The sequence below is a fragment of the Pseudoliparis swirei genome, chromosome 9, assembly GCF_029220125.1.
Source record: "Pseudoliparis swirei isolate HS2019 ecotype Mariana Trench chromosome 9, NWPU_hadal_v1, whole genome shotgun sequence".
Lineage (NCBI taxonomy): Eukaryota > Metazoa > Chordata > Actinopteri > Perciformes > Liparidae > Pseudoliparis > Pseudoliparis swirei.
Window position 1 is genome coordinate 9,457,460 of NC_079396.1, and position 25,182 is coordinate 9,482,641.

The 25,182-nt window shown below is 41.8% G+C and overlaps 1 protein-coding gene across 7 annotated transcripts in view; it reads right to left on the reverse strand.

The window, feature by feature from the left end:
• Window positions 1–25,182, reverse strand: part of ubr4 (ubiquitin protein ligase E3 component n-recognin 4) — a 51,710-nt gene that overhangs the window by 14,040 nt on the left and 12,488 nt on the right. For 3 of the 7 annotated variants that reach the window (XM_056422281.1, XM_056422279.1, XM_056422284.1), the window contains 57 exons: window positions 24,991–25,076; window positions 24,705–24,874; window positions 23,248–23,527; window positions 22,724–22,856; window positions 22,435–22,514; window positions 22,197–22,325; window positions 21,740–21,922; window positions 21,432–21,554; window positions 21,100–21,329; window positions 20,466–20,584; window positions 20,255–20,352; window positions 19,628–19,785; window positions 19,326–19,532; window positions 19,000–19,101; window positions 18,816–18,916; window positions 18,239–18,626; window positions 18,047–18,110; window positions 17,675–17,866; window positions 17,193–17,263; window positions 16,418–16,610; window positions 15,553–15,786; window positions 15,099–15,269; window positions 14,777–14,959; window positions 14,249–14,407; window positions 13,842–13,994; window positions 13,441–13,668; window positions 13,041–13,198; window positions 12,738–12,912; window positions 11,939–12,140; window positions 11,485–11,648; window positions 10,769–10,985; window positions 9,980–10,196; window positions 9,340–9,372; window positions 8,992–9,055; window positions 8,743–8,877; window positions 8,115–8,289; window positions 7,791–7,922; window positions 7,423–7,544; window positions 6,948–7,059; window positions 6,582–6,709; window positions 5,999–6,176; window positions 5,364–5,468; window positions 4,780–4,917; window positions 4,476–4,644; window positions 4,050–4,254; window positions 3,861–3,974; window positions 3,346–3,555; window positions 3,108–3,257; window positions 2,785–3,012; window positions 2,612–2,690; window positions 2,253–2,495; window positions 1,909–2,077; window positions 1,530–1,674; window positions 1,000–1,085; window positions 823–910; window positions 404–597; window positions 73–312 (listed from right to left, as the gene is read on the reverse strand). In XM_056422281.1, the coding sequence (XP_056278256.1) occupies window positions 73–312; window positions 404–597; window positions 823–910; window positions 1,000–1,085; window positions 1,530–1,674; window positions 1,909–2,077; window positions 2,253–2,495; window positions 2,612–2,690; window positions 2,785–3,012; window positions 3,108–3,257; window positions 3,346–3,555; window positions 3,861–3,974; window positions 4,050–4,254; window positions 4,476–4,644; window positions 4,780–4,917; window positions 5,364–5,468; window positions 5,999–6,176; window positions 6,582–6,709; window positions 6,948–7,059; window positions 7,423–7,544; window positions 7,791–7,922; window positions 8,115–8,289; window positions 8,743–8,877; window positions 8,992–9,055; window positions 9,340–9,372; window positions 9,980–10,196; window positions 10,769–10,985; window positions 11,485–11,648; window positions 11,939–12,140; window positions 12,738–12,912; window positions 13,041–13,198; window positions 13,441–13,668; window positions 13,842–13,994; window positions 14,249–14,407; window positions 14,777–14,959; window positions 15,099–15,269; window positions 15,553–15,786; window positions 16,418–16,610; window positions 17,193–17,263; window positions 17,675–17,866; window positions 18,047–18,110; window positions 18,239–18,626; window positions 18,816–18,916; window positions 19,000–19,101; window positions 19,326–19,532; window positions 19,628–19,785; window positions 20,255–20,352; window positions 20,466–20,584; window positions 21,100–21,329; window positions 21,432–21,554; window positions 21,740–21,922; window positions 22,197–22,325; window positions 22,435–22,514; window positions 22,724–22,856; window positions 23,248–23,527; window positions 24,705–24,874; window positions 24,991–25,076 (9,010 nt within the window). The remainder of the gene's footprint in view (window positions 1–72; window positions 313–403; window positions 598–822; window positions 911–999; window positions 1,086–1,529; window positions 1,675–1,908; window positions 2,078–2,252; window positions 2,496–2,611; window positions 2,691–2,784; window positions 3,013–3,107; window positions 3,258–3,345; window positions 3,556–3,860; window positions 3,975–4,049; window positions 4,255–4,475; window positions 4,645–4,779; window positions 4,918–5,363; window positions 5,469–5,998; window positions 6,177–6,581; window positions 6,710–6,947; window positions 7,060–7,422; window positions 7,545–7,790; window positions 7,923–8,114; window positions 8,290–8,742; window positions 8,878–8,991; window positions 9,056–9,339; window positions 9,373–9,979; window positions 10,197–10,768; window positions 10,986–11,484; window positions 11,649–11,938; window positions 12,141–12,737; window positions 12,913–13,040; window positions 13,199–13,440; window positions 13,669–13,841; window positions 13,995–14,248; window positions 14,408–14,776; window positions 14,960–15,098; window positions 15,270–15,552; window positions 15,787–16,417; window positions 16,611–17,192; window positions 17,264–17,674; window positions 17,867–18,046; window positions 18,111–18,238; window positions 18,627–18,815; window positions 18,917–18,999; window positions 19,102–19,325; window positions 19,533–19,627; window positions 19,786–20,254; window positions 20,353–20,465; window positions 20,585–21,099; window positions 21,330–21,431; window positions 21,555–21,739; window positions 21,923–22,196; window positions 22,326–22,434; window positions 22,515–22,723; window positions 22,857–23,247; window positions 23,528–24,704; window positions 24,875–24,990; window positions 25,077–25,182) is intronic. The other 4 variants (XM_056422285.1, XM_056422282.1, XM_056422280.1 and 1 more) reach the window with 3 other exon arrangements.

Consider the following 25,182-nt stretch of genomic DNA (forward strand, 5'->3'; position numbering starts at 1 on the left):
AAAATAAAATCAACTTCAAAGACTTTTACTTTCCTAAATTGTTCAGACCGGCAGAGGAAACCTGCTGCTTACCTGCACTTGTGGCACTGATACACGTTCTCACCGCAGTTGCCACACACCCCGGGGTTGGCTGGCACAGAGGCGCTGCAGCGTGGGCACTGCAGCGTCTCAGTGGAAGCCTGGTAGTTCTCGTAAAAATCGGAGAACTCGATCATCAGGTTGGATGCGACGATGGGTAAAGGAAGGTCGATCTTCACCTCGGTTTGTCCCGGGGTCAGCTGAACTTTCTTGGCTTTGTGCCAACGAGCAGGCCTAAAAACGGAGTTACGTTGAAAGCTTTTACTTCATACGGTCACGTGAGAGTGAAACTGACATGTGGCTACTAACTAAACGTTGAACGTACTTGTTCTTCAGCTCCACAATAGCCTGCACAGTCCTGTTGTTGTAGTAGAGGTTGATGGTGCGGACCATCTTGGTGCGTTTGAGGTCACCGATTTTCACCGTGACTTTGCTGATGGTGTGGCTGCCAATGAGCTTGACAACCTGCTGTGTTGTGGTGTACCGGGTGTCCACTTTGATCGATGAAAGTTTGATATTCTGGAGGACAAAAACCACACAATGTTTAAAACAGTAGACTGTTGCAGGATCCTAAAAGGCCCTGTGGTGAGTATTCTCGTGACTTGTCCTTGTTCCCTCTGCATATTTGTAGTTCGACCTCTCCAATGCAAAACCATGCAATCTTACAAATGTGTAAAATTCTGCACTGGAATTGTAATAGCTAAACATAGTGTACATTATGGCTAGAGGTTGTGTTGCACGTACTGAGAAGGGAACTTCTGGATTGTTGCACACCAAGCAAGGATCACTTTCCAGAAAGAATCCATCAAACTCCACTAAACCAGAGAGAGTGCTGCAAGAGAAAACATCAAATCATTACATTTCTATGTGCTAATTGAAATTGCATTCTCATGTGAGAATATAGCATGTGGGGAGACCTACTTGTAGATGTTCGAGTTGGGGTGATTCGTCAGGATATGGTTCTGTGCCCTGAGGATTTCAACAGCTTTCTGTGAATACTCCTTCAGCTAGAAGAAAAAACAAACATGTGAAACTATTTTACACACTTTGCAGGATATTCCTTGCGATATACATGTTTTGCTGAATGACAAAAAGGCTTATATATCCAGTATATGATCTCTGAGCGATTGATATTGGACAGCAGTCTTAACAAGATCATTATCATGAAAAGTCTCGGCTGTCCTGTGAAAAAAATATTGTATTTTAAGCAAGATAGCCTAACTAGATTAAATCATTAAAGCATTAAAATATAGCCAAACAACCGTCTGTAACATGCAGGAAACTGTTATTGGGACCAATAGGTAGAGTATATGGCTCACAAACTACATTGTTGGGCAAAATTAAAAACAGCAAGAGATATAGTTCCAAAGTCCGATTTTATAATCTGAACTCATGACATTGACTTTACTAGAAACTAGTACAGCCGTAGCTTGCGAATGCTACAAACAGACCTTTTTCTCTGTCTGAGGGGTTTTGAGTGAGAAGTATCCAAGAAGGTCGACAAACTGGGCAGCTTTGCGGCCATACGCAGGCAGCTCAGGCCAGATGGCCCACGTCAGCTCGAGCAGCAGCTCCTGCTGAGATTTACTGGAGTTCCTACAAACAGATTCACATGCCAAGAATTGATTTTCACCATTTAGTAATATATTTATGCTTTTCTTCATGGGTACTGTAACTTAATATTCAGTCACATTAGTCTAAAATGTAGTTGAGGCAGTCTAAATGTAAAAGGAAACATTTAAAGAGGTTGTCTTGTGTGAACTAGGCTCACTTTGGGGTTGAGTCTAAATTGTCTATCTATGTCTCAATGTCTTAAGATATCTATCGTACCTGTAAATATGAAGTGCCAAGCAGTGGGCTTGCCAGCGCACAGCAGATGAGTTTGACTCCAGCAGGAAGCAACGCAAGAACTGGATCAGTGTCTCCTTGTCTGCAAACTTGTTAAGCTGACTGACCAAAGCCATACACAGCTGATCCTCCTGGCTGCCAACTCCATCACCTGTGGTCAGTTCGCAAAGATACAACAGTGAAGACACGAGCACTTACTATACATTTGTGATATCCAAATATACTGTGTTCATTGGGTGGTGGGTGCTCAAGCATATTCCAGCATTTAATGTGTGTTAAACAAGAATAACTAGAATATAGTTTGAGAACGTGTGTCATCACCTTACCCTCTTTGTCTTTCTCTTTGTCTTCTTTTTTGCTCTTTTTACTGGAGGACTTGCTCTGAGAGGACTGAGAACCTCCTGCCTGTCCAGCACTACTGGAGCCTCCTCCCGAGAATGATGAAGAGGATGAAGAAGAGCTGGCCAGCACCTTACTACCACACAGGGCACAGGAGAGCAGTTGCAAAAGTACTGGGGAAACTCCCTCATCCACGAGGAAGCTGACCTGGAGCAGGAAGTACAACACAGCTGGACAGAAAAGAGACACAGATGAAAAGAGGGAAAAGAGACCCAATCTATGTAAAACGTACCACAAAACCTTAAAAGGTTTGTTTCCAGTCAGAAGACGATCTGCAACAACTTACAGTCATCCTTCATGCAGAACTTCTGCCAGTTGATTGTCCTCTGAGTGGCAATTTCAGCACAAGCTTTCAGATGTTCCATCTGCACCAAGAGAAGTTACACTTGAGCACAGAACGTTTGAAAAAAGTAAATCCTCTCTATGAGTAGTCTACATGACTGTTCAAAGGACACTCACCAGATTGATGAGTGTGTCATACTGCAGAGCTGAGCCAGATGTGGCAGTGACCACACCAGCTCGGAGAAAGACGCCCTGCTCCTCCAGGAGCTTCTTGATGCTTCGCACATGGGAGTCAAGAGTGTGCAGATCCCTCAGCTGACGGTATTTTTCCTTTGAGCCGCAGATGAACAACAGCAGCTTTCTGACCTGTCTCCTGACGAATGGTGTCTGTTGAATCATAAGATACTGAGGAGAAAAGGGAGACAGAATTAAGGGGTCGTCTATGTCTTTTGTGTAGAATTGTGTCAAATAAATAACACACTCGGTTCTCGAAGCCGTACCTCAGACAGATAGTAGAACCAGGAGTTGTCAAAGACCGGAGGCGAGATACGTGGGTTGGTGTCAGCAATCTTCTTGATCTGATACGGCAGCCGGAGCACCATTTCAGTCAACAGCTGGGAGTAGGCTTCAAACACATCAGCAGCGTGTCCCTGATGGCAGGAGAAACAGAGTCAGCTCGCATTCATATTCCTTGAGCAACAATAAGTTTCTTAAGTTTTACAGATAAAGATCTGGTACCTTGACATATTGGCGCAGGAAGAAAGGACTCATGTCTGGAGGAGAGGAGGCCGTGTGTGGGCGGAGGAGCTGGCTGGTGGTCGTAGGCTCTTCTTCACCCTGTTGGCTCTTCCAGAACTCCAGGAGCGATTTGAGCACGTGGAGACAGTAGTCAATCGCACCGAGGCTGAGCAAGGCCGTCGCTGTGGCGTTCGAAATAAGCGAGGAAGACTGGAAGAGAGAAAGAGCGTGCCCCTACCATGTAGTACAATATACAAGCAACTTAGTTTTGAGCAATCATGAAGAAGCTGTCTATTTAAAATCCATAGAAAAGTATATGTGAGGTATAGAAGTACCTTCTGTGGGGTACTTTGAGGTGGCTTCGAACTAACATTGGTGTTCTACTTGTGTTAAGTTTGAACACATTTGAGTAAGGTGCGTCCTACATTAGTTTACGTACTTATATTATTGCAAGAGACATTTAACTGATAGCCTTACGGGAAATCTGTGAGAACTGCAAAAAAAAGAGCATGTACCTCAGAAGAGGATTTGGAGCCAGACTTGGTTCGAGACATGAAGACGCTGAGCAGTCTCATGATGACCAGGTGAACTTCATTGATGGAGCTGCGCTCATTCTTCTTAGAAACGTCCTGCAGAAGAAATAACATGGATTAAGTCAAACAAAAACACGTAAGTCAGATTCATCACAAGGAGACTGTGGTTACCTTCTTGTGCATGCACAGCTCAGCGATGAGCTGTGACAGGAGGTCATCCAAGGCACCCTTATCCTTCTCATCCTCGCCATCAAGGTCAGAGGTTAACATGAGGATAACCTGCATGTAAGGGATGGCTTGGACTCCACCAACATTATGGAGCTGAGAAAGTTGCTGAAGCAAGCGCTCCAGTAGCATTAGACGAACCATATGTAGCCTAAAAAATAGAAATATAACATGTTTACTTATACTGAGAAGACAATATGATATTTGTTCTGATGTAAAACTGCTTCCCAAAAGAAAATGTATTCCCAATTGTCTTTCCTCCCCCTGGTCATGGTAGTGGCCATGGATGGAAGAGAGCTGGGTTGTCAGCAGAGCTTAAACTTTAGCCTATCGATTGATATGAACTCGTACTTTGCAGTCGGGATGTCTGACCTGTTGCTTATGTGGATGTCTCCATCGGTCTCTCCTTCTCCATCTGAGCCTTCGCCTTCCTGCTGGGCTGTGGTGGTGCTGATAGCTCCAGTGCTGGAGCTCACACTGCCTGGACCCGCAGGATGGCCCTCCACTGTTGTGTCCCCATATGCACTACTGCGCCCCGACACTGTACACAGACACAAACACACAAATGCCGGTCTTTAATGGTTAACATCATACATTCTGATAACCTTATTAGCATGCATCACAATCTCAATATCAAGATGGAATCTCTATTTGATTGAGTTCTGAAATGACTCACCACTGTGCTCCCCCGCTACAGAGTCGATAGCAGAGCCTCCGCTCTCTGAGCCCACACTGCCGCCATGCTCTGCTGGGGAGGTCCGCAGCGTGGAGCCGTCAGTAGCAGCTGTGCTGCCCTCATCATCTGATGCTGGGGCTGAAATCATAGCAATAGCTGTAACAGTAAATATACCGCATATCCTGGCCGGGACAAATTATTATAGTTTGACTTGTGCACCAACAATGTGCAAAGCATGCAGTATATTCAATGCACTTCAAACTGACATTAATGATTTTGTGTCTTAGGTAGAACCTATTGGGGGCAATACTCCCTTCTTGAGAAAACGAGTCATAACGTGAGGATAGACAACCGTTTGAATTAAAAAGATACTGAACTAAGACCACAAGATGCATCACAGATAAGATCATGAGCCTCAAGGTGGAATATTATCAAAGTTCACGAAACACACGCTGTATGATTTTGGAATTTAGAAAATGATAATTATTATTAATTTGTTTGCCACTGTGACCTTGCAGATATAAAAACCGAGCTTCCTGCTGATCACACACTATCAAAGAGGTGTTTTCTTTTTCTTCTTTTACCTGACGCGGTGGTGTCTGAAAGGGTGCCAGCATCCAGTGAAGAGGAGCTTGGGGCCTGGCCAGACAGGCCAAGGCTCTGAAGGCCAAGGGCACTGCTGCTACTGCCTAAAAATGTGAAAAAGATATGTACTATGTTATAAACTACATTAGCAGCACAATCATATTGATCTCCTAAAGTGATGCTTCACCTGATAAAGCTTTGGTCAACCTTTTAAGGTAAACAATGACCCAATGCCAACGTTATTAATATTTTAATATATGGGGGAAACATTACACTTTGCAGAGTAGAACATTTTGGTAATTCATATTCATGAGAATAAGTTAAATTAATGTCCGAAATCGTGTTTTTTATAGTCAGTTGTAGGAGGGTTTCAATACCTGCAAGTTCCACTTTTGTGACAAGTGTTACAGCTATAGTAAACTCAAAATGGTTATTGTTTTGCTAAAAAGTGTTCATTTTGTTCGTGGCATTAACTTATTAGCTTCCCCGTTGTCCGTAAGCCAAATTTGTAGGTTCAAACAACTCGTTTCTGGACAGTTGAGAAGTCTTTAAATCACAGATAGGGAGAATGTCTAAATGTCGCATGGCAACCCCAAGCTCGGTTACCAGGGAATGATTGCTTCATTTCACTTACCTTGTTGATCCTGCTGAAGGCTGAGAGCAATGGCCAGCTCGACCATAGTTTCATCATCTGCATCAGGAGGGATGTCCAGCATGGGGGGGAAACCTTCGGCTCCCGCCAGCAGAGCCTCCAGAGGAGATGGATTTCCATTGTTGACGATCTCTGCCGTCTCTAGGACCATGGACTCCGACTGAAGAGACGGAAAAACAAAAGGTGTTATTTATTTCTTTAACATGCACATTTTCTATCACAATCAGTAGATGTTCCATTACTCTTTGTAGAGCTAGTTTATCAGTGATCTTTGTAGAAGGAAACACAACCTTGATGTTACTATGTGATATACGGTCAGCCAATAACTACTGTAATATGGTTTGTGTTGTTAAAAAATTAAGCTTAAACATAACCAAATCATATTTATTATCTGGTTCATCATTGAAAAAATCATTATTCAGATCAGGTATATCATCTTATACATCAAGTTATGCATTATTTTTGGGTGCAGAGGATTGCTCGCTCATTGCCAGTTTCCTCTTAAAATGTTAACAATTAAGTGATGTCAAATATAACCCACAGACTAAATTGGCTGTTTGTTTACCACCATCTCAAAGTCGCCATGGTCCACTTCGCTCTGCTCCTGACTCTCCCGTCTTCCATCTTCTCCTCCAGTCAGCACTGATGACTGCATTTTGTCATCTGCATCGTCGTCATCATCATCTTTGTCTCCTGATAAAATAAATCAACCAACAAGTTTTACAGAACTGACTCAACATGATTGGAGTCTCAAAAGGGATTTTAATTATTTGTTTAGATATTCAGTTTGTTTTACGTACACAAAGCGTAGATAGAATGGGTATGCTGAAATTGCCTAATGCCATGTAATACCAAATGTATAAGTTGTCATACCCTGGTAACGTACCGAATTTAAACAGAGGCTTTGTATGAAAAGCTTGTGAAAACATACCTATAGGCGTGTTGGAGCGTGGGGGGGATGGAAGGGTCACATGTCGCCGTTTGTTTCTTGGTCGAAGCACTCTGATCAGAGCCTGCTTACATGCAAAGCTCACAGACGTGTCCTGAAATCAAATCCAGAACAGTTACTTAAAATCAGCCTGTCTATACTGCTTTTAAATACAGTATTACATGTAACAGTTCCTATCCTAACTGCAAATTATAGTAAGAAATTAGCAGATTCCTTCAAATCCTGATTTTAAAAAAACTTGCACAAACAGCTAATTCAGATAGTAATTAAAACATTCAAAGGAAAAAGGTCAGATTTCTTTTGGCAAAAGTGATGTCATATCTCATGTTTCATTCTCATGGTTTCTTGAAATCAAATAGACTAAAAAACAAAACATTAACCTATATTTTTATATTCATATACATACTGGTATATGAAATATGAACTCCCTCGCGATAAATTGAAGTACAATACTTACTGGGCACAGTAACATTTGCATGTAGATTTTGGAGGCTACATTGATGTAATCCAGTTCACATGTGCAGTATGCATGGATGATGTCAATCAAGGCATTTACTGTTGCTTCCACATGGGTTAGGCCTTAATTAGAGGAACAAAAAGATTCACACACTCAATGCCGTGTTTCAATTCAGGTGGATACTACCAACATCAAATTATTAATTATAAACCGTATAGATAATAATTACAAATCTAAATGTTCTACATAACATTCACATGCGAGTGGACAACTTGTAATTTTCCAGATCACCATCGTCATTAAGATTATCTATATTTCTGAAAGTCATTTTACTTGCAAAATTTTGGGGTCCCAACACTTGAACTTACCAGGCAGGCAAGCAGGAGCAAGAAAGGCATTCTTTGGTTTTAGGACATGGAGCTTCCAGAAGTTATTCATCAGCTGTGAGATGAAATTACAGCTTTCCCCATCCACCTGTTTTTGCCCATCGTCAGTCATTTCTTGGGTGAGAAGAGATGAACATTAATGAGTTTTAATTGAAACTTGTAGGTTCTTTAACCCACTCAAACAAGCCTTGACAGCTGTTCAGGAGACATTATCTGTTAATTATGTAGCAATTATGTAAATACTTTACACAGATTGCTAATCCCTAGCCCTGGGCAACATGCGTCACCAGCAGCATAGCCTCTTACCAGAGTCATGGTGTAGTGACTTTGTTTCTGTGAAATGCACAAGGTTGTTGGGTCTCATGATCGCAATGGAGCGGGCAGTGATCACGAGTCTCTGGAAGACATCAGGGTCGAGGTCCCTCCCCTCACGGCTGCTGCTATTCAGACACTGCACTGCGTTACTCAGCAAGGACTGGTCCTGATGAGAGGGAGTGTGTGTGAGTGGTGTATTCTTCAAAAGCAATGTAGACAATGAGCACAACATTTAACACCTAAAAGTAACTGAGCGCTCAGAAGTGCAGAATAATATTGTAAACTTAACTCTGAAATGTATAAATTTAATAGACTGTTTAGAAATGGTGAACAAGCACCAGCGTTCTTACTGCACTGCTGGCGTTACACTTTTCCTTAACAAGCATGTTGGCTTACTTCCTCAACATGCCATAGGGAACCTCTTAATTTACCATGGCTCACTAATTGTTTCTTCCTCACTTAACATCACTTTTTGTCATGCAATTCATTCAACTTTGGAGGCTAATGATGATCAAAGTGTTATTGATACAGTATACAACATATTGGACCCACTTACAGACCATGAGCAAGAAAGCTGCTATGATTTTGGTTTCATCCGACACATTGGATTTTTGTTTACCTTGTGGGTGTGGTAGGCAGTTCGACTGGTGTGCAGGCTGGCAAGAAGTCCCTTGGTTTGCTGCTGCACACCTGCAGGGGTCGGCATGGACAGGAGTAGCGTGGCCAACTCCAGTGCTGCAACCTTATTCTTCTCCTACAGAGTTAAAGACATGCAAGTCAACAATGTTCCTCAAAAGATGAGCATTAACAAAGGATGTTTAATTTAAGCGTGTCACTACTTTTAAAAAGGTAATCTTTATCAGTTTACCTTTTCATTGGAGGAACCTACTGCAAAGCAGCTTTCCAATGCCTCAAGGGAGCTGACTACCAACCTGTAATTAAGAAAGAAGATCAACACTGCTCCAACTGCAGATGTTGCCTTAAATCAGCCAATTAAACAGAACCCAAGCGAATCTGAACCGGTTGCAGTCTGTGCTGATCTGAATGCCAAAACAACATTGAATGCAAGAATAAATGTCGTTAGGAAAAAAGGAAAATGTAGTTGTTGTAGAAGTGTGGAGATGGTGCATGGCATGTTCAGTCTCAGGCATGGACACACAAACTAGCACACATGCACAAACCTACACAAACAAGCAGAGAAAAGGCAGTTACTAACCGGTCCAAGGTTGATAAGGACTCAGTTTCACAACTTTTTATTGTATTTTTGGGAGCAAAAGAAAAAGAACAAAAAAAAAGTGTGAGGATCACAGAAAGAAACAAGTGAAATTAAATGATTCATTGAACAAAAGAGAAGCATGCAAGAAAAGATGACATCACGATAGCCATGCACTAGATACTCTTAAGAGAACCCAACCCCCATTGTTAAAACTACATAGCTGGAGACATGAAGGGTAAAGATATGCTAGAAGTTGGTCATGTGGATACAATCTATCACAGTATTTAAATATGTGGATATACATCATCCATTAGTATTAGGATACATTTATTGAAAACTAACTGAGAAACCGTTTATAGATCAAATAACCAGAGGAATGCTTGACTAATGCAACAAAATAATACATGTACATAAAAACAATGTTATAATAAACAATACTGCTTAGAGATTTGTCCACAGGTATTAAAAGCATATGGCAAAAAATCTGACGCTGTAGATAAAAAGTAGTTTAACATAAAATTGACAAAGAGATGGTAACGCTATCTCATCAGATCATGAGTGGCTAACTGGAATAAATGTGATGAAGAAGTGTAAATGCCAACTTGTGTTGCCCTTATGAAACATAAGTGAAAGCTCATACCTCTCCAACACAGTGCCGTTGGTGGTGGTTGGGGTGGCGATGTCTCCATCAGAGGGGCCATTGCCCTGGTTGAGGTTGGGACTGCAGACATTGTTAACCGGGGCGGAGGAGAAGTCCTCTGGTGGCTCCTCAGGCCAGCCAAACTGCTCCTTAATTTTACCGTAGATCTTGATTGAATCAAGCATGGTGACTCCGGCTGGGTCAACAGATGCTCCAACTTTAAGAGCAGGAAGATGAAACTGCGTCAGCAAATGCTTTCTAAACCGTCTGCAGCAAACTCAATGATCCAAGTTAACGAAACGGCTTACAGAAAAAAAAATGTTGACATTGGAATCAATGCATATGGTTCATCGATCATGTAGTTGTTCTGTAAGTTCAGAGATTGGTCCCAAAAAAAAAACTAACATTTGACTTCTGCCATATTAAAGGAACAGCGCTATAATACTAGGGAGCGTTTTCACAAATAATCAGTTTTAAAGGCCCTGACCGATGAGATGCGGAGGAATTTAAATCCGACAGAGAATCATCAAATTCAGCTACCACTAAATCATTGAACAGTTGGATGGAGATGCAAAGAACAGAGAATTGTGACACAAAAAATATAAAAATTTGAAATTCACAGTAGCTAGTTCAGAGCTTTCAGTGTTACTATATTAGTTAAATCCTGTAACTTAGATCAAACAGGAAAATAAATGACAAATGATTTAAGAAGTAATAAGTTATACAAATGAATGGATAGTTGTGAGGTTATAAGTAAATCTAAGCTTCATTGTCCATTTTTGCTCTTACTAAAGATGGACAGCTTCTTGTCCGCCTGCAGGGCCTCCTCTCTGATGAAGGGAAAGTCAAACCACCGGGCTCTCGTCAAGTTGATCTGCATGGTGCGGCCAAAGACCTCCACATATGAAGGAGCCCTCTCAATGGCCTGGGTGCCCACCTGCACCCGCATGCCCGTCATCACCATCGAGCTGTTATTGTTGACCGCTTCCACAGTGAATCCCCCAGGCTAGAAGAAAACAACCAGAATCACAACATTTGTTGTGGTTAAAGCAATTTATCTAATAGTAAAACAGCACAGCGACAGTAAACACAGTAAATACGGCCTCAGGCTGTTTCAGCAAAAAAGCTCCTTTGTATGCAGATTCACCCATTATTTATTTAGTCTGGATGCATACTTGTGATTAAGTACTTGATGTCTGTTAAAGGACGTTCAATTGAACAGAGATGGGCAAAGATAGTAAAGTTTCAACACATGTGCTGGTATATGTTAACATACACATGTATACACATATAGTACAAATGAGTACTTTTGAACCTATACTAGAAGAAATATTTAAGTAAGCCCATTAACCCTAGTGCATAAAAAGGTTCAGCCAGCCGTTTGCAGAATGTCGGTACAACCCTTGAACCACGACTTTTCTTTTGTTTGATAAAAAAATAAAAATAAATGTATTCATAACATAAGCCTCCTTTTTAACAGAATAATTCCATTAAACTGTCCCTACCTTTGTGTTGGCCACATACATCCCAGTGGAGTTGAGCCTGTGTTTGATCTGCTGTCCATTGTAAACCTGCAGCAAGTCATTGCCTCCAAACTCCGCCTCTGTCAGCTGCTGGTTGTGTTCAAAGAAGTCCACTGGGAAAGTCACCTGACTGGAGGTCCGAGTGGCTGAAAGTAAAATTCTTGCATTACAATATGAACACTTCTCCAGGCACACAGCGCTGTGTAAGTAAGCACTTTCTGGCACACACAACCCCTTTCCTTTCAGTTTTGGGGTACGTGTGTTATGTCGACTGGTTTACTGCGTACACTGAGACGGTACTAAGTGTGTTTACAGAAGAGCCATTGTCTGGTGTGATGATAATTTGTGTATGCTCAGTCTCAGACTGCTTTTATCATGCATGTAGGCATCCACTTGCTTAAGTAACATGACACAAAAATGATTGCACTTTACTCACTCGTGGCAGCAGCTTTGCGCTTGCGGACCGGCTTCATGATACTAATGCCACAGCTGGGCTGCAGTGAGGGCTGGAGCCAGAAAGAGGTGTTGTCTACATTGGCCATGTAGATTCGCAGGCTTCCGTCCTCACAGAGAAGAATCATGGTCGTACGCTGCTGCTCGTTGCTGGCAGTGTGTCGGATAGCTACCATATCTTGAATCTGGGCAAAAGATTAATACAATTATTGTTAAGAAACAGTAAGACATAATTTATCTTAATGAACAAAAGCTTTCTATACAGGTCCGTTTACACTTCAATGCGTACACACATTTGCTTGTGGATAGGGGATACATTGATTTGTGCACTACAATCAGGGGTCTGCGTATGCAGTTGAGCAGATGAGTTCTACATGTGCACGAGAAAACCAGATGGCAACCACCTTGGTGACCGTCTTGGTTGTCTTTGACTGAGTAACTGATAAACACTGAAAATGGGTTGTGCTACTACTTGACAAGAGGATACAGGAAGGGGAATACCGGGCATTAGCACAAGAGATGAGAAGCACATGCGTTTCAGCACACTTTTAGCTCTTCCCACTGGTCTTTCTTTTTCTATTTTAGAGACCATTGCACAGTTGAAAAGGCATATAAAATGTGTCCCAGTTTATTTCCTGTTGCAGTGAATGTGAATGATATCAGCTGACAGGAAGAAAACATGCACCCAAGCGTAGCAATGCATTTCTGTCTATATGTCACTGTTTCTGATAGAAGAGGAGAGCTGGTGGCTCTTCCACATCAGTACAGGAAGTGGCCCGTACCTTAGCTTTTGCTGGCAGAGTTTTAATCTCTTGGATGAGGAAGGTGTCTGGCTTGATCATGATGACAAGCGGGATGCCAGTTGTCTGCTGCACGCAGCACACCAAGCCTGGGTGGTTCATGACCTCAGACCACTGGCATAGGGCAGGCGATATCTTACTGCTGCTGCCATTGGACCTAAAGAAGGCAGGAGGATGAGAGATATGGAGACCGTTAGCTCATCCAGGTGCTCATTACATTTAAAAGACCCAGTGCTGTGGTAGATGTACATGAATAAACTGTATATGATGTGGAAGAAAAATTACCCTTTGACATTGATGGTGAAGAGCCTCTGCACTTCAGTGGTGCTGCGGCTTATTGTGGCAGCAAAGGACTTTCCCTGGCTGTAGCTGAAGAAAAGCATCTGAAGCACGTGGGAGTAATAGGCAGACACACCACCGCCGGCGACCTGCCCGTTGCTATCCTGGAGTCACACAGAAAGAATTTATATCAATATTGCTTTCAGTCATTTAATATTATCAAGAAAACTCACACACAGATTTTAAGTTTTGTGTTAACATGTAATCAATCAAATGTACTCAAATAAGAGAGCAGGAATGCACCGAAGGGCTTGCATATGTGTAAACCTTTTAACAATCATACAATTTAAGTCACCGCACATTTTTGTGGGAATAATTCCACTGCATCACTATACGTCCCGCTTACCTTTAAGTCTTCGTGGTTTATCTCCAATACATTGGTGACATAGAAAGGACCATGTTGGGCACTGCTGGATTCGTCCATGAGCTGGGTGTACAAGTAACCTGCTGAAGACATGATGACTATGATGTTCTTGCCCTCCTCATTGAACAGGAAGGTAGCATCGCGGATCTTGGAACTCGGTAGCAGGAAGTAGTACATGGGACTCAAAGCATCCGTTGACAAGTCATAAATCTGTTTGGCAAGGGAGACAAATAAAAAGTATTATTGGCTGCTGCAAATAGAATAATCAAAGTCACATGTGTGGTGTCTTCACAAATCAATGGATAATTTAAATCACATTCCCAGTAATAGGTCAACACGTTGATTAAAGTTACGCACTAATTGTCTATTCTCTTCAAACATACTTTGACGAAGTCAGCAGTGATGATTGCAAGTTCAGTCTGCGAGCCTGGTAACCAAATAGCTTTGATGATGAAGTTGCCCGTCGCCAGTTGAGGGTGCAACACCAGATGGTCCGACACTGAGCCTGTGCTGCTGAAAGTTAGTACATGGCAGTCCTTGGGAAAAAATAAAAGAACAACATCGTCAAATACCAAATTCATTTATAGCAGAAATTCTTTTTTAAAAGTACTTCTAACGCTACTTAGCATGTCAATTTGCATGAACAGCTACTCTGAATTCTACCATGATTATGATTGAGGGTAACTTGGTTGTGGTCTTCTCTCAAAAGCAAAATGCCCACATTGTTATCTCTATGGGATTAGAAAACACACAAAACGATCTTAAATTGAGAAGAAGCTGTCTTTCTGACCTTGAGGCCGCACACAGCCAGATAATCTTCATTACACGGGTTGCCTGTGAGACTGAGGACCGTGAAAGGGACCGGGGCAGAGGCCAGACGGGTCAGCGTTAGCTTCCTCTTGCTCGAGTCGGCCTGTTTCAGGAGAGTGGACAACTGCAGAACTGTTATCTGAGAAGAGGGGGAGAGAGAAACAGGTCATCTGGGGTTCAAACAAAAAAGGAAATACAAACTGGTGATGTTTATATGGCAATTATAACATTAAAGTATTATTTAAAATCTATCCAATGACATTCATAGTATTTTATGTTAGCAACACAGTGTTTGATGTCTGAAATGATTTGATGATTAAAAGGTCAATGTCTGCCTTCATTTTTAAAAGTATACACAACTGTCCAGCATTATCAAAAGTGCAGCTTTGTTTGGGAGAGGAAAATTCAACTTTGGATTTCAAAGCAAGATTTAAAGAAAATGTTCCACTTTTTGTTATTGTATAATACTGTTATTACAGGATTCAGATTGCTGGTTTATGCCACTTACCTTTCCCTTTTCATGGCTGACTGCGAGGTGCTGGCGGCGCCCATGGGGGGATGACAGGACACACATGGCAACACGACGCAAGACATGTGCACTTATGAGTTGGCGTATAGTTTGTCCCTGGTCACCACTGTAGTTCATCCTCACATTCTCAAAAGCCCCTTCCTGGGAGCCGAGTGTGGGCACCTGAGGAAGAGCACAGGAATTTACATACAATTCATAAATGACATACATTGAAGTTATGATGGGATTTATCGAAAAATGATCGAGATTTAAGGAACAAAGTGTTTTTTCTAACCACTCCAAATTAAACAGGTTTTCATACCATTAATTGGTCCGTCATCTCCACAGCTTTGTCCTGAGTATGCAGTTCATTAAGCGCTTGCTGAGCCCTGCTGCTGCTTCCCACTGCTGACGCCTGCTGGAAGTTGGTCTGGATGGCTTCCATGAGGAACATGAGCATCTCTAGTATGACTGCAGCAGTGGACGATCCCATCTGTTGTGGAGAGAGACAAAAACTTGAAATGTAAAATACATTTGAAATAACTCTATCAGAAAAGCAATCATGTTCAGAACCTGATGCGACTTGAAAAGAATACACTTCATGAACACACTGCTGTTTGTTGTATTTTGTCAGGTTTTTCTTGTGTAGCAAATGAGCAACAACTGCATTTCATTGTGTAACCATGTGTTGCCCAATTGAAGTCATTCGAGTCTGGGGAAAACAATAGAGACATGACGGACGAGTGACTTGGTGATAAATTATATTTAGTTCTCACCACTTGTGTTAACAACTCCTCCTGGCAGCCCTCGATGCTCTTGCACACACTACTCTTCTTAGGTCTGTCTTCATCTCCAGGTTTGCCATCACAGATGGTGACCTTGCCCTTGTCAGAGGGCGAGGCATTCTGGTGGCGGATAGCACTGTCAGGCATACGCAGCTCGCTCTGGAACGCAGAAGACTCTTTCAGGGTGGAGCTCATGCCGCTGCTCGGGCTGCGTTTGACCAAGGCCTGTGGATGGTACATCACAAAGTGGCACATTGAGAATCGCAACCGTAATGATGTACGCATACATATACAACTGGTTATGAATCAAATACAATATGATACAGTACATATTTTTCTTCAATTTATCTACAATTAGGATAACCTGCTTTTGTTTTCACATGGCTAGCTCCTCCACAATGTGGAGTATAGTTAGTCAAAAGGAAGGTCAGAGATTGTTCTGTTTGGAGGCTTTCTAAAGTGCCTCCATAGGAACACAAAATCATGACTCCTGATATTCCTGAAGCAATTATTAACTGTATTAATATTTGGAATTTGTTGCATGCCAATTCCATATACTTTCACTTTGTCACTGCCTTGAACAAACATTTGTTGCTATTTTAATAACATGATTGACACAAAGACAAACAAAACATTACTAACTAACTGAATGTCAAACGTAGTTGATGGTTTGCTCATCATCACATGCACATTTACATTTAACTAGGAAAGCTGGCCTTTTCAGTCAACATAATGTTGACAGACATCGATAATATGATTTATATTTCTGGCCACATGTGTGCGCTAGCTATTACCCTACACAAATTAAATGACTGGACGAAAGACAATGGAGGAATGACTTGCAAGCCAAAGTTACCGCTGTTGTTCTCTTTCCATGATGACCTGAGGTATTCGGTCTCACCTGGCAGCTGCCATCCTCTTTGGCACCACAGTCACAGAAGAACGAGCCATATTTGGCATAAGAGATCTCATGGTCTTTGTGACAGACCTTGGCGCACACTGTGCACACACCTACCCCATCCACCATCTTACAGGTGTGACAGTGGTACCTGCAGAGTGAAAAGGACAAGACTCTAGATTTCTACATAAAGGCATTTTAACTCTCGACCATTTTAATCCAATTGCTGTTTGTGCATGACGGAAGCAAACTAATAAAACAAAGTGTTAAGAAATCAAAACGAAGCAGTTTAATCAATACTAAGTGAACTTATACCATAGCTTATACAATTTACGTAAATCATTTTGACCCGATTCAATATTTAACCCTCCTGTCGCCTTCGGGTCAATTTGACCCGATTCAATGTTTAATGTCGGTGTTCTTTCGGGAGTCAACAAACAAACATAAAGTACCTCACACTTAAACTTGGAAAACAATATTAATACTAATAATTTTCTGGGGATTTTAATAGCTGGGGTCATATTGACCTCAAGGGTAAAATATGTTAATAAATATAAAGGTAACAGGAGGGTTAAACATTGAATCGGGTCATATTGACCCGAAGGCGACAGGAGGGTGAAACATTGAATCGGGTCAAATTGACCCGAAGGCAACACAAGGGTTAAAAGAACCAAATCATGGTCTCATTTTAGAATAAAAACTAAATAAAACGGAACAATAAACTCTTCTTTACCAGTGCTGGTTCATGAACTCCTTCTGAGTAATGGTGAAGGTGCATAGTTTGTTGCAAAGTGAGTCTTCATCCTGTAAAACAACAGACATGTTAAGATGTATTGTTCCATTCAGCCCAAACACAAGTACTGGTATCTGGATAAAGAAATTGTTTAACACTGCCTTTGGTAATTACTGAGAAGGTAAAAACCCATTATATGTTATTTTTCTTCTGCTGTACAGTGCCATGATCTAGAAACCATCTAATTCCACCATGATGTTTTATAGTTTATGTTGTAGAGATTGGTCTGATGGGGTAATTGCATTGTTTGTCTTTTATATTTGTTCAAAACTGTACATTAAATACTGTTATTTAAAATGCAGCAGTTTTCACAACAATTCCAAAGCAATTCAAGTTCATGACTGTATGCTGAGCATTTACAAATCAAGGCCATGTTTCAAGAGGATAAGATAACAATGGAGACAAAAGGGATGAGATCTTACAGAGTCCTCTGCTTGGGAATCATCGTCCTCTACTGCAAGTTCCTCCACCCAGTCCGAGTCCACTTCCATGGCCTTCTCCTCTCCCTCCATCAGAATTGCTGAGGTGCCTTGGCCACTGCTTTGCCGCAAGGCGTTCATCACATCAGCCAGATAAGAGATGATGTGGCACGAGCATTCCAGCATACTGGCGTGCTGAAATCAAGGAACAGGGGCATCAATTATTTGACCGTAAATGGTAAACTAAAAATGCTCCTTTTGGAAATGGCATATTACACATTAGGCCAGTGTTTTAAATGGAATTACACCTGGATGAAGTCTAAATAAGGCACGTCTATAAAGTGGTGAAATATACTGATCAATATAAAGACATACCTTTCCTTGGGATAAGTTTGAGCTCACTTTTTCCACAACATTCTTCTGTGTCAAATACTTTTTGCTGCAGAGAAGAAAATGTAAATTCAAAAGTAAATTTCCAATCCTTTCTAATTACGAGAGTCCTTTTATCAAGCAGTTGTTATGGTGATGTGATCCGGCAGCAGAATACCATTGAAATACATTTCTTACCATCTGGTCAGCCAGTCGATAGCTGCCCTGTGCAGTTGCAGGTGTCCGGCTCCCTGTCCAGCACTGGCAAGTGTGGTCATGATGACCATGAGCTCAGGGAAGCCTGTTCCATCACCATTGGCCAGCATGTCTGTTGCCATAGGAATGAGTGTGCTGAGGAGGACCGTGCACACACCTTCGCCCACCTGGCTGTTGTCACGCACGATATGAGTGGTGAGCACTTGAAGGAGCTGACGGTTTTCTTGCACAATTTCCAGCTGCTCTGAGTCTTTTGGTGGGGTGGCCGTCATGCGCGTCAGCCAAGACTGCAGACGAGAGGGCTCCACACAGGCCAGCTGGGCCAGGGTGCCACACAGACACAACAGACTGGGGTTTGGGCTCTTCTCCGCTGGGATGGAGAGAATCACCATGAGATTTAGGCTTTTTGAAAAATCTGATTTATCTGAAGCATTTAAGATTCATGATTTGACTTTTAACATGGCTTCAGGGTGCTTTAAACAAAGTATTTGTTAGAACAATTGTAGCAAACCTCAGCCCTGTGAAAGCTTTTCTTGGTTGAAATGAAGGGCAGACTTACTGAGCTGGAAAAGCTTGGTGAAGAATTTCAGCACCCTGTTGCAGAACTTTGCAGATAGATTTTCATTGGCTGTCGCCATCATAATCTGGACAAGGTCACCGCTGAAAAAAGAGCCGTACAGAATATGTGAGGTAGCAATTTAAATGTGTAACTATGCAACCAGTGTCATCAGTTGAGCAGATACCTGAATGAAAAGAACTCTTCCATGGCCTTGCGGACTTGACTGTTCTCAAGCTGCCTTTCAAGGTACTGAAGGCATTCCTCAAGGACAGACTCGTCCAAACCACTAAAAAAAATGATCAAAGATTGATGAGAACAGTGAGAATCAAGCAAAGAGAAAATATGCAGGCAAGTAAAAGAAGATCATTTGCTAAAACCGGCACAAAGCTCCCCAGTGGGGCGTGGGCTGAGCAATACAAACAGCCGTTTCACACCACACAGTGGTTAATGTAAATATCGAGAACCTTCTGAAGGCAGGTTGATTTAATCATCATGTTGTACATGGCATACCTGGTTGGGTCTGCGTGATTGGCAATGATGTTGTAACAGCCGGTCACCAAACACTCATAGATGCGGGCGAGGAAGGCGTCCGACTCTGATGGGCCGAGGATGCGCTCCAGTGAGGTGCTGCACATCTCAGCCACACTCTCTGTGCTGCTCTCCAGGAGGAGGGGCAGCAAAGTGCGCACAACCTGTGAAGGATTCAGCTCCTCTGTGCTGAATAGAACAACACACACACTATTAGATTAAGTTTACAGTTGTTTTAAGAAATACTTTTTGTAATATGTTAAATGACTCGGACAAGCACTTACACAATGAGGTCGCCAGTGAGGCGAACCAAAGAGAGTAAGATGTGTTTCAGAGAAGAGGCCAGAGGCAACGACTGACAACTCAATGTGCCCAGGTGAGCTGCTTGGATGGCACTGATGTAGCTCTCTGATGGAATGGTATCATTGGCAAATGCATTTCGCTAGGAAAGAAAAAAACAAGGCTATTAGTCTCATAATTGCTGTTACAATTATTATTGTAAATATTGTAATAATTCATTATATTGGATATAAAGGTTGTTTAATAGCTTTAAGGCAATGTTTTGCATAATATGTAGAATTTAAAATCAGTTGCCTATAACACATTCAAACAAACATAGATAGGACAGTGCATTATACCTAAATGTGGGTTTATGATCCATTGCAAACCTATACCTAATGTTTAAAATGAGCTTAGCCAACATCAACAGCAAAGTGTTTGGATATATCATTTTGACCTTTCCTCTTCAGTGCTGAGGATTGGAATAGGAGTGGGTGGTGCAAAAAACATTATATTCACAAATAATCCATTAAGCTCATTCGATGGCTTAGTACCAGCCCACTAGTATCAGAAAATGCAAGAAGAAATCGATATACAGTCACGCTCAACCATAATCACAGAGACACACATACCCATGAGCCAATGTTGGGGAATTCATTGGTGTGGATGCCATTCCAAGTCTCACATATTGTCTGTACAGCCGATGGCAAGTTCTGCATAATACTATGACCTGTGGAGTTTTATAGGATGAGAAGTTTAGGCTAAAACAGTGGATGCAGAGAAAGGTTGTGAAAGTGACTGTACCGTTTGACAGTTTTGTTCTTGGGTAATTCTTTCACATACCCAGCTGGTTGGCCTTGCAGCGGGTGGAGCCAATAGACAGAACTGCAGCATAACCTTGGAGCTTCGCATCTGTTAGCTTGTTCTCCCCTTCTTCCGGGATGTTCATCAAGAGGTAAGACCTGGACATGACAAGTTTGCTTTTTATTCATTTTATTTGGACAAAGTTAGTACTGCTTGAGCCTTGATGTTTTTTAGGTTTGAAGCAAGTTTACAGGTAAATGCCAACAGATGGTATAAAATAGAAACACCTCGACTTCGTGTTTGGATTGAAAAATAATGATGGAAAAATAATGTTTGGCCCAGTGCATGTAAACACTGCATCTCTCATTGCAAAATGGCAGCGGAAAAGCTTTTTAGTAAGTATTGTAATGAAATAAAATAAAAATGTCCATTGTAGTTTCGGTTAAATACTTTTAATGACGGTGTTAAAAACCCTCAAGTCATTAACTCTGGGGTGAGATACACGCACAAAAATGTCATGTATTTACCTACTTTGTCCAGAAGATAAGGTGATGCGGAAATAAACCCTGCAGCTATTTCCAACATATACTTGTATTCCAGCTTGCTATACTTAATATGTGACCTTGATGTTCAGTGTTTAGCAAAGTACAGAGGTTAGTGATCGTTTCCTTACCTGGTGAAGGCTGCGTAAACATCCGTGAGCTGTAGTGTGGCAGGCAGTAGGTTCTTCGTGATCTCAGATGTCTTGTGTGCGTCTGCTTCAATGGCAACTTTGGACAAATGCTCATCGAGAGAAACCTGCACTTTTGAGATGACAGCATCCAGTGTATAGATGGCTTGTAGGGAGGGTAACTGATCCAGTGGAAGGATGGCGTTTGGGTCGACACTGGAGAACGTAGAAATCTGCAACAGAACCAAGTTGTCAAAGAGTGACAGTCATGCTCAAAACTTGGTTTGGAAAACAATCAACACAGAAATCCACAACGGTTACGTTGTAATCATTACCTGTCTGGCAATGTACTCCTCTGCCAGATCCACGTCATATTTAACAGTGCTGCACTTAGCAGCAGTCATCTCAACCAGAGAGTCGGCTTGATCTGCGGTCATTCCCTGCTTCACCAAGTGTTCCTGTCAGCGGTGACATGGGAATAGTCAAACATTAAAATGAAACCAACATTTTTAAAAAGACTAGATATTACAAAGCATGATTTATTGGAATATGTAAAACAATTGTGAGAAGATTGACGAGTAGAATAATCAAAAATATCATTCCCATTACATTTGACATCAGCTATGAAAAAGGTTCAACAGACCTTGATCCAATTCACGTAGGTAGGCACCCGGAGACGTGAGGACCATCGCAGTGTGTGCAGGATGTCACTCTCACTGGGATCGCTGCAGCCAGTCTTCAGCTGCTCCATGTAGGCTTTCGACGGCGGTAAAACACCCAGAATCCTCCACAGTATCAGGAAGTAATACTGAAGGGAGCATGCCTCCTGTACAGGTAAACACCAACATGCAGTTTTCCAATCTGCACTCAGGTAATGTCACGGCTGGAGACCATTAAGTTACTATTGATTCAAACGTAACACTGCCGAGTCATGCTTCACATTAAAAGGCTATTTGAGCAGCATCACAAATTAAATTTAAATAATAAAAGGTAGTGGCACAAAGAGTTGCTATGTGAATGCACTGAGTGAGCCTGGGATGCCACCTGCTTCATGGATTTGTTTTCCCCATTCATGGTTTGTTCATGTGGTGTGTTCTCACCATCGGAGTGATAGGCTTGCTCTCCTGTCTTCTTGCTGTGTCAAACTGAGAGCCTGCCACCAGGAGTGAAATGAGCCACTCATACAGTTCATCATATTTCACTGCTCCATTGAACAGCTTTGGAAAGACCTGCCAAGAGGAAAAAAAGAGTTATGTTTGAATACAATTAAAATTGTTTAAAATTGTGTGTGTGTGTGCGTGCGTATATATACGCGCACACACACGGTCAAAGTCTCACCTTGCTGTCCAGTCTGCTGATATCATCTTCAGACGTTTCAGGGGACAGAACGCAGTAGAATTTGGGCTGAACATTTGAATCTAAGAGGTTAAAATGTAGGAAAACAGAACAGATTATTTTTCTCATCTACTTCCACCACAGCCACATCTTCCTCAAAGACAAGAAACCAGATTACTTTAAAATACATGTCGCCATACAGATTGGCACGGGAACGAGCTCAGGTGTAAAAACAATGCGTCATGCTCTGGCCAGTGGATAAAGAAAAAATAATGTTGTTCATTGGTCTTACCTGCTGAACAGTGTTTGGCCCAGTTCTCCTCCACCTCTTTCAATCCGTAGTAAAGTGGGATGCCGTTGCGTTTGCCCCCGTCCTGAACAGAACTCAGCCCCGTGGATGGTGGGGTTAGGAGGTTATACTGCACCTATAGTGTTCATGATAGAGAGAAGCTAAATTTCCAGTGCTAAACAGACAGCCATAATTATTATTATTAAAGACGATTCATACTAACATCTTGTTTTGCTTGTTTGGCGGGTAAATCAAAAAACTCAAAACAACAATTTACAGAATCTGGAAACCATATAAATATGTGAATCTGTGCTATTTACAAGATATGGAGCCAACAACTGCTCGAAAATAAGTTAGTGGGAAAGTGACTGTCGGGATATTACTCCAATAATATAATACTAAACTAATTAATTTGCTGGACAGCATTTTAACTGAAATGAATTCACATGTATAGAAATCAAATAGATAGATATATGCTTAAGCTATGCTATTCATCAGGACAAGAGCATCAAAAATGGGCAGTTAACCTGTTCAAAAAGGTACAACGGCGCCTTGGAGTAGTGGCGCAGCAGGTAGTCGAACACCAGACACAGGCGGGCCAGGTTGAGAGGCACTGCCTTCAGCTGGGAGTCTTTGTTCTGGGCCACTTCAGCGATGGCTTGGGTGACCAGGGTCAGGACTGACCGCCGACCGCACTCTGACAGATTGTGGAAAAGGAGCAGTAGGAGCTGGAGGTGCTCCACATTAAGGTCGTCTTCTCCATGCACAGAACTCTGGATGGTGTGCTGCTTCAATGTTCCCAAAAATCTATAAAAACAGAAAATAGAAATAGAAAAAAAGGAAGAAAGAAAAAGTATAATAAACGGTGTGCAATTATGAGCTAGTATATGTTTTAACGAGCACATTTCCATACGTTCCAAGTTTTGCAAACCAAAACACTGTAAAGTGTATTATTATTATGATCTTTATTTAACCCTTGTGTTGCCTTCGGGTCATTTTGACCCGAATCAATATTACACCCTCCTGCCGCCTTCGGGTTAATTTGACCCCATTCAATGTTTAATGTCGGTGTTCTTTCGGTAGTCAACAAACAAACATAAAGTGCCTCACACTTAAACTTGGAAAACAATATTAATTCTAATAATTTTCTGGAGGTTTTAATTGCTGGCGTCAAATTGAACCCAAAGGGTAAAATATGTTAGTAAATATAAAGGTAACAGGAGGGTGAAACATTGAATCGGGTCAAAATGACCCAAAGGCGGGGGGAGGGTTAAATATTTAATCGGGTCAAAATGACCCGAAGGCAACACAAGGGTTAAAGGGGACCATGTACAGTTCAAACATAAATGTCACCATTTGATGCTCTGTACTAGAGTGTAGCTTCAGTAAATTTGCATCTGCGTGTCCCCGTTATTCACTAATATTGGTGAAATACTGCCCTGTTCCATATTTTTTGTGAAATACGTCACTTTTCACCCATCTTGCATAACACGGATGACAAAGTGAAGCAGAGCCTTTTCTGGGAGCACTCTCTAATGCGTGCTTTCCGTAGTGTAGCTGGCATGAGGCGCCAGTAAATGACATCACCAACGGCTTGTGCAATGGCACCGCATTTTGTGAAGTGCCCGCTGCGCACAGGAATTTTCAACATGACTCTCCCAAATATTTTACCGATAAAAACACTGTTAACATGTCTGAAGATTACAAATCTACATTTTGCCAAACAAAATAATTGTTTAGAGGACATTCAACCTTAATTTCACTATAATGCATCGAATACGTGACATGTTTTTTTAACAGGGATTGTATAAAGGCGATAAATGACTTCCATGAATAGGAGATTCAGGTCACTTTGATTCTTCTTGCGCCACGGTTTCTTCACCAAGTATGAACAAAGTTGGTGACAACATTAACAGCATCATGGGAGCATTTAGAGCAGTTTATTGAACATATGAAAGGAAGAGAACTGTAAGGGTTGCCATACCTTTCCCAGACTTTCATACACTCTGGTACATCTGGCTCTCCTTGCAAGCTTGCTTTGTGCTGCCATATGAGGAGAAGTCTGGAGAGCACTGATAATGATTGAGGGTGAATGTACAGAGGCCAGGGACCCTCTGAAAAGGGTGCAACACCTAACTGCTGAAGAAGGGTGCTCTGGAAATTACAAGAGATACAACAAGTCTGGCATGAATAAACAATTGATAAATAATAGGTTCATTAATCAGTTACTCACAGAGTAGATGCTGGCAGAACAAACAAAGTCCTCTTACCTGCAGGGCTGGCGATGGAAGATCTGATGTTACCAGGGTGTGGTTGAAATGATACAGAGCCAAAGAAAACGCTTCATCTGAGGAGCCTGAGGAGGACAAAATGCATTAATGACCACAGCCTGCATTGCTTTCTACATTTATGGGCTACAGCATTCATTAGCTAACAAGCCAACAAAGGGAAATTACGGTACA